The sequence below is a fragment of the Elephas maximus genome, chromosome 3, assembly GCF_024166365.1.
Source record: "Elephas maximus indicus isolate mEleMax1 chromosome 3, mEleMax1 primary haplotype, whole genome shotgun sequence".
In the NCBI taxonomy this organism is placed as follows: Eukaryota; Metazoa; Chordata; class Mammalia; order Proboscidea; family Elephantidae; genus Elephas; species Elephas maximus.
This window is the reverse complement of record NC_064821.1, coordinates 16,218,128-16,231,238: the sequence shown is the minus strand read 5'-3', so window position 1 is coordinate 16,231,238 and position 13,111 is coordinate 16,218,128. Positions and strand designations below refer to the sequence as shown.

General features: G+C 40.6%; 1 protein-coding gene across 1 annotated transcript; it reads left to right on the top strand.

Moving 5' to 3' along the window:
• The first annotated feature begins 249 nt into the window (after positions 1 to 249).
• On the top strand, positions 250 to 1,185 carry LOC126074064 (olfactory receptor 7G1-like). The gene has a single exon (XM_049881401.1). It carries the CDS (start codon positions 250 to 252, stop codon positions 1,183 to 1,185), a length of 936 nt encoding a protein of 311 aa, XP_049737358.1.
• The last annotated feature ends 11,926 nt before the right edge of the window (positions 1,186 to 13,111 follow it).

Sequence of the window (13,111 nt, the reverse complement as noted above, 5' to 3'; positions counted from 1 at the left end):
CTTTTCACCCCTTTCAAGAACAAATAAATGTTTACACTCAGCTATATTAGATTCAGGTTTTTTTTTTTTTTTTTTTTAATAAATAGCCAAATAATATGCGTAGAGGGGACACAAACTTTCTAGTCTTCTCCATTCTTCTCCTTCCCTTCCCAGATGGCTTTTGCCTCTGGTGATGAAGCTTCTGCTGGTCCAGGGACCACATATTTGATTGTCTTGTCACTCATCTTTTCCATCAGTTTAATCAACAATATGGAACCCAGAAACCAAACAGGAGTTTCAGAGTTCTTTCTCCTGGGACTGGCAGAGGATCCAGAACTGCAGCCCCTTCTCTACAACATCTTTCTGTTCATGTACTTGGTCACCATCCTGGGAAACCTGCTCATCGTCCTGGCTATCAGCTATGATTCCCACCTCCATACCCCCATGTACTTCTTTCTCTCCAATCTGTCCTTTACGGACATCTTTTTAAGTACAACCACAGTCCCGAAGCTGTTAGTGAACATCAATACACAGAGAAACTCTATCACTTACACTGGCTGCCTCACCCAGGTATGTGCTGCCATAATTTTTGGGAGTTTTGAAAATTTTCTCCTTGGAATAATGGCCTATGACCGCTATGTGGCTATTTGTCATCCACTGAGGTACACAGTCATCATGAACCCCCACTTCCTTAGTCTGCTGGTCATACTCTCTTTGTTCATTAGCATCATGAATGCCCTGGTCCATAGTCTGATGTTGCTGAGACTGTCCTTCTGCACAGACCTGGAAATCCCCCACTTCTTCTGTGAAATTGTTCAGGTCCTCAAGCTCGCCTGTTCCAATATCCTCATCAATAACATCATACTATATTTTATGTCTAGCATATTTGGTGGTATTCCTTTCTCTGGGATTATTTTTTCTTACACTGAAATTGTTTCTTCCATCCTGAGAATGCCATCAGCTGTTGGAAAGTATAAAGCTTTTTCCACCTGTGGATCTCACCTCACAGTTGTTTTCTTGTTCTATGGGACAGGATTTGGAGTGTACATTAGTTCTGCATTTACACACTCTTCCAGGAAGACAACGGTAGCCTCCGTGATGTATATTGTGGTCCCTCAAATGATGAATCCTTTTATCTATAGCCTGAGGAACAGGGACATGAAGGGAGCTGTGAGAAAAATCATTGGTAGGATGCTTTATTTTTAGTGATTGTGTCATCTGCTTCGGGCTTGGTTTTCTAGAATGAGTAAAAGTAAAAGAAATACTGGAGAGTCAAAATTCCTAACTAGATGACATAATGGCTAAGCGTTATAAAAAAGAGTCAAAAACAACCGCTGTATATTAGTCCCCATTTGTGTACTTCTTCATAGCAAGCTCAGAAATGTGTGCCAGTGTCAAACTCAAACTTGTACATACTTAATTGTTTTAAAAATAGCCCACATAATCAGAATTTTACCAACTTAGAGCCTTCCTCCCTTACTTATCCCACAAAAATACACCCAGCGTTTGCTATCCATAGATGGGCGAAGACCTGTCGCTATAATGATCCTAATGTGCTCTGCCTTTGGAGTACCTTTGACCCAGAGACTCCCCAACTTGCTGCAGTAGGGCTTCTCACAGGGACACATAATCTCCCTCCTTCCTTCTGCACTTCCCTGGGAGTTCTCATCCCTTCTTCCCCTTCTGTTTTCTTCCTGCACCTCTTGCCTCTGGAAGACCTCCTACTGTGGGAGATTACACCCTACATGCAGCTGTCAATGCATCACACCAATAAAACAGCTTGCTGTTCAACTGCTATCTCATGGTCATAATCTTTTTTCTTGATCATCCTTGAAGTTCATTAAACTCACTACACTAAGTGCATTTCAACTTGGGGTTGAAACCTGACTCTGCTTTTTTGTTTAAATCTCTGCTGTTTCACAAATTATTTCAACTCATTAAACACAGTTTCTTTGGGCAGGTTCCACAGAAGCAGAGCCTGAGGAAGGGCTTTTTATTATAGTGATGTTGTTAGCAGTGTGACCCCAATACCCTGAGCATGTTTTCTCCTTTTTCAAAATGCGCAACTGAGAGCTTAACACAACTAAGGCCATGATAAATCTATAAGTTATTCTTCCTCTGCCTGCCTCCTTCAGGTACATCTGTTAATGATTTTGTTTTGACCAAATGTTAATGACTTTGGTCTTTGTTTTAAACTGATACAAATAACCTTTTGTTCTGTCAGGACTACCTGTGGCATACAACCCCCACAGGAAAGCTGGAGCCCAGATATCAGATATGTATATCTTTAGCCTAATAAAGAAATGTCTGCCAGGGGACTACAAAGACACTTGTAACCATTGTAAGATTCTGTATAAGCTCTAATGTCAAAATTGCCCTTCCAGACTCCGTAGAGACAGCCTGTGTTGCTGCCAGGTCCCAGGTGATGTATGCATCTCCTTAATAAACTTTCTCACTCTTTCTGACTTGGAGTATGTTTCATTGGCTGGACTGCTCCAGGGAACGGATCCTAATCAGGTAACAGTAGCCTTCTCAGACAAAATCAAGTAGGAGACAATGGACAAGGCAGGGACGGATCTAAAGAGAGTAACTTCAGGCTGATCTAATGGAGAGGTTTGTGAATTGCACCCCCTACTAACCTCACTGTGAGACAAGGATGCTGACCTTTCAGGCCCCAATTTAGTACTTACTGAGATCTTTCACTGATAAACTGTCTCTGATAATGGCAACATCGGGATCCACCAGACTCAGTTTCATCACCTACAAAATGATCTCTGTAATTTGAGATGATTGTGAGGTATTTGAATTTCATCAGTACAGAAGCCTTTGGTTCTAAGAAGAAAAAGAACTGACTCTAATATCCTCAAGCAATAAAGTTATATGTCATTACAAAGAAAGGCCTTCAGAGGTAGGGAATGTACAGGAACAAGAGAGTAGGCTTCATTTAGTCCTCTGTGAGGTGGCTTCATCCTAGAACTGGTTCCCTTTATGGTCGCCTGATTGTTGCAACAGATTCAGGTCTCATATCTGCACATGATGCCCAGAGAGAGAAAACTTGCTGTCCTTCTCTGGGTTTATTGTTACTAGGCATTTCCATGGAATCATCAGAAGACAACCCCTCTGTACTCAGTTGAATAATGCCTCCCCCCAAAGATATCCCAATCCCTGGAAGCTCTGAGTTTCACTGATATTATAAGAGGGTGAATGTTCTTGTCTGTGCTTTTGGTGCCACATTTAAGAAACTGTTTTCCAATCCAAGATCATAAAGATTTGCCTCTCTGTTTCCTCCTAAGAGGTTTATAGTTTTAGCCTATGGTCTCTGATTTGATAAACTGATGATGATAGGGAGCTCAAACAAAAATCCAAATACAAACAAAACTTAGATCCATAGTTCTTGGCCACGTAGTGAGCCCGTTTCACTAGGAAAATCCACTGTTTCTTGGATTTGGCATATCCCATTTTGAGACAGCCCTAATCACTGCAAAACACCAAATTCACCAAACTCATTATAAATATTGAATTCAAGCTTAAAATGCAAAAGGAGTAGAGCTGGAGAGCCTGAGAGGGCTTATCAAGATGACCTTCAGATGCTCCACAGAGGCAGTATGCTGAAAGGGCTTTTATGGACATTACATCTCTGTCCAATGAGAGCTCTGGGGGAAGTTAGTCATTTGCTATTGATCCAACTTCTGATGCCAGGAATTGTCAAAAAACCTAAATGCACAGAGAAACACCAGAAATTAATGTAACAGAATATTTTTGTTGTGAGTAGATATGATTCAAATCAGGCAGCAGTCAACTGAAAAATGTAGGGAAGGTAGGTCAAAGAGGGGATAGTGAAAACAGGTTAGGCAGGTTACTGTCATGTTAATTTCTCAGGAGATAGTATGAGAATACATGCAGGGTTCCAGGGTCAGTCAGTTGTAGCAGCAGAATCACTAAGAAAATGCCATACATTTTCCAGTTAGACTGTGGGTTCCTGCTTCTTAAAACTGGCTGTATGTTGGCAATTCTTTAAAAGAACCTAATACCTGAGGCAAAACAGTCTCCACTAAACTGCTCACTAGGATACTGTTTGACTTGAAGATTACTCCAGGAAAATCAGTTCATTAAAGGCTCAAGTTTCAAAAGAATACCTTAGGGCAAATGGTGTGGATCAACGCAATTCCATGAACCAGGAAATAGATTCCAGGGGAATTAAAATGGTTTGTCAAAAACTGGATGTCCATCTGTAAAAAAAAAAAAAAGAAAGAAAGAAAGAAACAGGACCCATACATACCTCACACCATTCACAAAAACTAACACAAAATATATCACAGAACTAAATATAAAGCATAATACTATAAAGATCATGGAAGAAAAAATAGGTGCAATGCTAGGGGCTCTAATGCATGGCATAAATACAACACAAACCATAAATAACAATGCACAGATACCAGAAGATAAACTGGGAGCTCCTAAAAATTAAACACTTATGCTTATCAAAAGACATCACCAAAGGAATAAAAAGAGAACCTACAGGCTGGGAAAACTTTTAGGCTATAACATACTCAACAAGAATCTAATCTCTAATATCTATAGAATACTTCAACACCTCCACAACAAAAAGACAAACAATTCAGTTAAAAGTGGGCAAAGAACAAGAACAGCCACTTCACCAAAGAAGACCTTCAAGCAACTAATAGACACATGAGGAAATGTTAGCAGTTATTAGCCATTAGAGAAATAAAAATCAACACTAAAATGAGATAGCATTTCACACTGACATTAATGGAACTAATCAAAAAATTAAATAACAAATGTTGGAGAAGTTTTGGAAAGATTGGAACTCACATGCACTGTTGATGGGAATGTAAAATGGTACAACCACTACAGAAAATTATATGGCAACTCCTTAAAAAGCTAGAAATAGAAATACATATGATCCAGCAATTCTACTCCTAGGAATATATCCTAGAGAAATAAGAACTGTCCCATGAATAAATATATGCACACCCATGTTCATCGTAACATTTTTCACAATAGCAAAAAGATGGGAACAACCTATATGCCCATGAACAGATGAATGCATAAACAAATTATAGTACATACACACAACGGAATACTATGCAACAATGAAGAACAATGATGAATCTTCAAAACATCTCCCAACATGGATAAATCTGGAGTGCATTATGCTGAGTGAAATAAGTCATCACAGAAGGACAAATATTGTATAAGACCACTATTATAAAAACCCAAGAAAAAGTTTACACAGAAAAAAAAAAATCTTTGATGGTTAAAAGGGAAGGCTTGAATGGGGAGGGGAAATCACTAACTAGATAGTACCCAGTAATAGACAAGCATTAACTTTGGTGAGGGGAAAGACAACACACAATATACGGGAAATCAGCACAACTTGAACAAGGCAAAGTCATAGAAGCTTCCCAGAAACATCCAAACACTTCAGGGACCAAGTTACTGGGTCTGAGGGCTGGAGACCAGGGTCTTGGGGAACATCTAGGCCAATTGGCATAACATAGTTCATAAAGAAAATGTTCTGCATTCTACTTTGGTAAGTAGCATCTGGGGTCTTAAAAGCTTGTGAGCATGAATCTAAGATGTATTTCTTGGTCCCATCCCATTCAGAACAAAGGAGAATTAAGAAAACCAAAGACACAAGGAATATATTAGTCCAAAGGACTAATGGACCACAAGAACCACAGCCTCCACCATCCTGAGCCCAGAAGAACTAGATGGTGCCTGGCAACAACGATGGACTGTTCTGACAGGGATCATAATAGAAGGCCCCAGACAGAGTGGGAGAAAAATGGTACAAAATAATTCAAATTTCCAAAAAAGACCAGACTTACTGGTCTGACAGGTGCTGGAGGAAGCCCCTAGACTATGGCTCATGGAAACAGTAGTCAAGAAATCAAATGACTCATTGCATTGGACAAATCTGTTGAAATGATCTCATTAAAGTGTTAAAAACCAAAGTTGTCACTTTGAGGGCTAAGTTGCACCTGACCTAAGCCATGGTATTTTTAACTGGCTCATATGTATGCAGAAGCTGGACAATTAATAAGGAAGACCAAAAAATAGTTGATGCCTTTGAACTATGGCGTTGGCGAAGAATATTGAGTATACCGTGGACTGCCAGAAGATGAACAAATCTGTCTTGGAAGAGGTACAGCCAGAATGCACTTTAGAAGCAAGGAAGGAGAGACTTTGTCTCATATACTTTGGACATGTTATGAGGAGGGATGAGTCCCTGAAGAAAGACATCATGGTTGGTAAAGTATAGGGTCAGAGGAGAACAGGAAGGCCCTCAATGAGATGGACTGACACAGTGGCTGCAACAATGGGCTCAAACATAGTGACAATTCTGAGGATGACACGGGACGAGGCATTGTCTCGTTCCATTTTGTATAGCGTTGCTGTGAGTTGTAATCATTTCAACCTCACCTAACAACAAAAACAATTAATGATCTGATTTAGGTAGTTAAAAACAAAATTTCCACAAGATTAAATTTGTGTATGAAGTCATAAGGTTTATTTGATATTCATGATATTCATACAGTAAGTTTCAGGTTCATTCGATGACTCTCAGAAAGAACAAACACAGAGCATTTGCATTTTACAAAATCTTAGGTATATTTTTACATATACGATTGGATGGTGCCATCCAATCAGTCTCCACTGATGGTAACTATCTACAACAAAACGAAACACTGCCCAGTCATGTGCCATCCTCACAATCATCGCTATGGTTGTGCCCATCTTTGCAGCCACTGTGTCAGTCCATCTTGTTGAGGGTCTTCCTCTATTTTGCTGACCCTCTGCCAAGCATTATGGCTTTCTCCAGGGACTGGTCCTTCCTAATAACATGTCCAAAGTACACGAGATGAAGTCTCACCATCTTAGCTTCTAAAGAGCATTCTGGCTGTACTTCTTCCAAGACAGATTTGTTTGTTCTTCTGGCAGTCCATGGTTTATTCAATATTCTTCTTAAACACCATAATTCAAAGTCATCAATCCTTCTTATTCATTGTCCAGCTTTCACATGCATATGAGGCTACTGAAAATACCTTGGCCTGGGTCAGGCACACCTTAGTCCTCAAAGTGCCATCTTTGCTTTTTAACACTTCAAAGAGGCCTTTTGCAGCAGATTTGCTCAATGCAATTTTCATTTCACTTCTTGCCTGCTGCTTCCATGGGTGTTGATAAATATACCCATATACATAAACAATCCCTTCACACCTAAAATAGGAGTCAGTTTTCCTAAATTCACTGGTAAGATAGAGTTGCTACCAGTTGTGTTAAAAAAAAAAAAAAATGAAGAAGACTGGAGTCCAGTTGGAGAAGAACGTGTGTCCACATATTCATGTTGTGTGACATAGAGGTGAGCAGAAACAAAGAGAGACGAATCACATGCAGCTGGTCTCACAGGGGCAGGGAGTTGGCCATCCTGAATTCCACATTCTAAAGACTTGGTCTTTCAGGATTTGCGATGCCCTGGGATCAGGATGACAATAAATGCTTTTGGTTAATGAGAAGCTTTGGAATTTGAGCCCCCAGGGATGTAGAGACTGAAAACTGTCTGCATGTGACTGCCCGTGACTCAATATCCCCTCCCCCACAGTCAGGAAGCAGCACACCAGAGACTCTACACACAAGTGATCCTCAAGCTCAGGATCCAGGTGTCCCACTGAGTCTCTCTGCCTTTCCTCAGGACACATCTTCCACCTTCACCATTCAGGGAATGCGTCAACATCATTCTACAGTGATGCCAGCCAGGTAATTAAAATCGCTAGTTGTTTGGAAATAAGGGCAGGAGTTTCCTCACAAGCTCATCCAGGGCAAGCTGTGAAGAGAGTACATGCATAAAATGATTGAACTCAAGTCTCCCATGGACTCCTGCCTAACTATCTTCCATCTTCCTGACATGATTCCTTGTCTCTTTGCACCAATCCCAAGGAACTACAATTCTACCAGTCTCTTACTCTGTCTCTATAACGGTAAAGATCGTTTTCCTCCTGAGCAGAAATTGCCCCTTCTCAAACACGATGACTACCAGAAAATTCTCTGATATTTACTTGCATTCTTGTGGTGGTGAAATAGGAGGGCTATCAGCTTCGCCTTATCGTCCCACTCCTGGTTCTTAACACACATTTGTATTATCTGTGTCACCTGGCTCTAATCTCTGGAAAAAGATGTGGAGTGTCAACAGACTCTTCGAATTCCTCCTTCTGTTTTTCTCTATAATATTACCTTTTTAAAAAATAGTAATGACAATAATTTTGTTGATGCTTCATGTCTGGGAGGCTGTAAATATATTTTTCTTTGTAAAGGTAGATCTTTCCTTGGAGTAGGTGTGTCCATTCACACTTGGATAGAATATGCCTTTTGGGCTGGAATTCTGGGCCTACAGGGAAGTCCACCAGAGCCAGATTGTTGTTGTGGCTGCTAGCTGCCAGTTAGTTTGCCCTCAACTCATGGCAACCCATGCTCAACAGAATGAAAAGCCGCCAGGTCCTATGCCATCCCCATAATCGGTTGTGAATCAAATTGTTTTAATTCATAGGCTTTTCTCTGGCTGATTTTCAGAAGTGGATCACCAGGATTTTCTTCCTATAAAATTACAAAATATTTAAAATGATTATACCAACACAGATGGTGTAAAAAAAAAAAAAAAAATAGCACCTTTAACTACTTTCCAGAATAAACAAATGCTGATGCTCAGCTATTGATCAGATTCATGTATTTTTTATTAAATAATCAAATAAGATGCACACAGATGGCACTAACTGTATTCCCCTCCATTCCTCGTGTTCCTGACCTAGATGATGTTTGCCTCTGGTGATGCAGCTACGGCTGGTATGGGGACCACACATTTGATTGTCTTGTCATCTCATCTTTTCCATCAGATTCATTAATATGGAACCTAGAAACCAAACAAATGTTTCGGAATTCTTCTCCTGACACTGAGAGAGGATCTGGAACTGCAGCCCCTCCTCTGTGGCCTGTTTCTGTCCATATATCTGGTCACTGTCCTGGGAAATCCGCTCATCATCCTGGCTATCAGTTCTGACTCCACCACCACACCCCCATGTATTTCTTTCTTGCCAATTTGTCCTTCACTGACATCTGTTACAGCATCATCACTATCCCAAAGATGCTGGTGTGCCTCCAAGCACAGAATCAGAGCATCACATACGCAGGCTGCCTCACCCAGGTCTGCTTTGTCCTGGTTTTCGCTAGTTTGCAATGTTTTCTCCTTGGAGTAATGGCCTATGACCTCTATGTGGCCATTTGTCAACCAAGACATAAACAGTCATCTTGAACCATTGCCACTGTGGTCTGCTGATTCTACTCGCAATTTTCATTACCACTGTGGATGACTCGATCCACAGCCTGATAGTGTTGCACCTGTCTTTCTGCAGAGACTGGGCAATCTCCTACTTCTGAGAAGTTGTTCAGGTCAACAAGATTGCCAGTTCTGATACCTTCGTCAAGAACATCTCCTTATATTTGGCAGCTACCATACTGGGTAGTGGTCCTCTCTCTGGAATCATTTTCTTTTATACTCAAATTGCCTCCTCCATTTTGAGAAAGTCTTCAGCAGGTGGAATGCATAAGGCTTTTTCTACCTGTGGGTCTCATCTCTCAGTTGTTTCCTAGTTCTATGGGACAGGCTTAGGTATGTATATTAGTGCTGCATTTACACACTCTCCCAGGAAGACTGCAGTAGCTTCAATGATGTACACTATGGTGACTCTCATGATGAACTCATTTACCTACAACCTGAGAAACAGGGACATGAAGGGGGGCTTGAAGAACATTATCAGGTGTATATCTGTTTTTCAGTGATTAAATTATCTGCTTTGGGCCTGGATTTCTAGATTGCATCAAAGGGGAAGAATACTCATGAGCCAGAATTCCTGACTGTCCATCGCCATGTTCTTCTAAAATGACAAGATAACAAAATGGTTAAGTGCAATTCACCTTGGGATTGGATCCTGACTCTGTTCTTTGTGTAGCTCTGTACTTTTGACAAATAATTTCTTCACTCAGTTGTTGTTGTTAGGTGCCATCAAGTTGGTTCCAACTCATAGTGACCTTATATACAACAGAATAAAACACTGTCCGGTCCTGTGCCATGCCCATAATCGTTGTTATGCTTGAGCCCATTGTTACAGCCACTGTGTCAATCCATCTTGTTGTGGGTCTTCTCCTTTTTCATTGACACTGTATTTACCAAGCATGATGTTCTTCTCCAGGGACTGATCACTCCTGACAACATGTTCAAAGTATGTAGGACGTAGTGTCTCCATCCTTGCTTCTAAGGAACAACCTGGTTGCATTTTTTCCAAGATAGATTTGTTTGTTCTTTTGGCTGTCCAAGATATATTCAATATTCTTCACCAATACCACAATTCAAAGGTGTCAATTCTTCTGTCTTCCTTATTTAGTGTCCAGCTTTTGCACGCACGTATTGAAAATACCATGGCTTGGATCAGGCACACCTTAGTCTTCAAGGTGTTATCTTTGCTTTTCATCACTTCTAAGATGTCTTTTGCAGCAGATTTGCCTAATGGAATGCATCTTTTGATTTTTTGACTGCTGCTTCCATGGCTGTTAATTGTGGATCCAAGTAAAACGTAATCCTTGACAACTTCAATCTTTTCTCCATTTATCATGATGTTGCTTATTGGTCCAGTTGTGGGGATTTTTGTTTTCTTTATGTTGAGGGGGAACTCTGGTGGTGTAGTGGTTAAGTTCTGCAGCTGCTGACCAAAGGGCCAGCAGTTCGAATCTGCCAGGTGCTCCTTGAAAACTCTGCAGGCAGTTCTACTCTGTCCTACAAGATCGCTATGAGTCGGAATGAACTCGACGGCACTGGGTTTGGGTTTTTTTTTTTTTTTGGTTTTAAGTTGAGGTGCAATCCATACTGAAGTCTGTGGTCTTTCATCTGCATCAGTAAGTGCTTCAAGTCCTCTTCACTTTCAGCAAGCAAGGTTGTGTCATCTGCATAACACAGGTTATTAATGAGTCTTCCTCCAATCCTGACGCCCCTTTCTTCATAAAGTCCAGATTCTCGGATTACATGCTCAGCCTACAGATTGAATAGGCATGGTGAAGGGATACAACCTGAAGCACACCTTTACTGAATTTAAACCACACAGCATCCCCTTGTTCTGTTCAAATGACTGCCTCTTGATCTATGTACAGGTTCCTCATGAGCACAGTTAAGTGTTCTAGAATTCCCATTCTTTGCAATGTCATCCATAATTTATTATGATCCACACAGTCGAATGCTTTTGCATAGTCAATAAAACGCAGGTAAACATCTTTCTGGTATTCTCTGCTTTCAGCCAGGATCCATCTGACATCAGCAATGATATCCTTGTTTCCAAGTCCTCCTCTGAATCCAGCCTGAATTGCTGGCAATTCCCTGTGGATATACTGCAGCAGCCACTTTTGAATGATCTTCAGCAAAATTTTACTTGCATGTGATATTAATGATATTGTTCGATAATTTCCACATTTGGTTAGATCACCTTTCTTGGGAATAGACATAAATATGGATCTTTTCCAGTTGGCTGACCAGGTAGCTGTTTTCCAAATTTCTTGGCATAGATGAGTGAGAACCTCCAGTGCTGCATCCATTTGTTGAAACATCTCAGTTGATTCCCTTCAATTCCTGGACCCTTGCCTTTTGCTAATGCCTTCAGTGCAGCTTGGACTTCTTCCTTCAGTACCATTGGTTCCTGATCATATGCTACCTCTCGAAATGGTTGAGCGTCAACGAGTTATTTTTGGTATAATGACTGTTTATTCCTTCCATCTTCTTTTGATGCTTCCTGCATCATTTAATATTTTCCCGATAAAATCCTTCGCTATTGCAACTCAAGACTTGAATTTTTTCTTCAGTTCTTTTATCTTGAGAAATGCTGAGCATGGTCTTCTGTTTTGTTTTTCTACTTCCAACTCTTTGCACACGTCATTATAATACTTATTTTGTCTTCTCGAGCAGCGCTTTGAACTCTTCTGTTCAGTTCTTTTATTGTATCATTTTTTCCTTTTGCTTTAGTTACTCGATGTTCAAAAGCAAGTTTTTGTCATTTTGTCATACTGTGGGGGCTTGTGTGTTGCTGTGATGCTGGAAGCTATGTAACCGGTATTCAGATACCAGCAGGGTCACCCATCATGGACAGGTTTCAGCTGAGCTTCCAGACTAAGACAGACTAGGATGAAAGACCAGACAATCTACTTCTGAAAAGAATTAGCCAGTGAAAACCTTTTGCAACACTCTAACCCCAGTTTATTTGGTCAAGTTTTATAGAAGCAGCACCTGAGGCAGGTATTCTGTTATGTGGTTGTGAGGGCATCCATTTCAGCAGAAGGAAAGTGGGAGAAGGTGAAGAGAGCCAGGAAAAGATGAAAGCAAAGTTGTGGGGACAGCCAGAGGCTAGCTTCAGCCTGATTCCACTGACAAAGCCATGTGAATGGAAACTTAGAGTTAGTCCCACTGTGAGAGATGAGAGCTTACTTTTCATGCCCCAATCAGTAATCACTGAGACATGTCATTGATAAATTTATGTGTAAAAAGTAACATCAGCATTCATCATATTCAGTTTCATTATCTACAAAAGGGACAAAATTAGATGATTTCCGTGGCTTCAGAAGATTGTGAGGTAAGTGAACCTTATCAGTGAGGAAGACTTTGATTCTAATAAGAAAATATAAACCTTGGCTCTAACAGGTTTTCATTACAATTGCTTCATTACAAGGACTTCAGAGGTAGAAAATGCACAAGAACAGGTCGGTAGGGTTTCATTCAGTCTCCTATAAGGTGGCTGCATTCTAGGACAGCAACAGATCCAGGTGTCCTCATCACTTTTGATGCTCAGAGACACAAAACTGACTCCTTCTTTGGGCGTACTATTAATAGAGGATCTTTTGTTAATAGAGATCTATTGTTAATAGGAAAACCCTGGTGGCATAGTGTTTAAAAGTTACGGCTGCTAACCAAAAGTCAGCAGTTCAAATCTACGAGGCACTCCTTGGAAACTCCATGGGGCAGTTCTACTCTTCCCTATAGGGTAGCTATGAGTTGGAATCGACTCGATGGCAATGGGTTTGGTTT

Coding starts and splice junctions, on each gene's coding strand:
- LOC126074064 (XM_049881401.1), top strand. CDS start 250: ATGGAACCCAGAAACCAAACAGGAGTTTCAGAGTTCTTTCTCCTGGGA.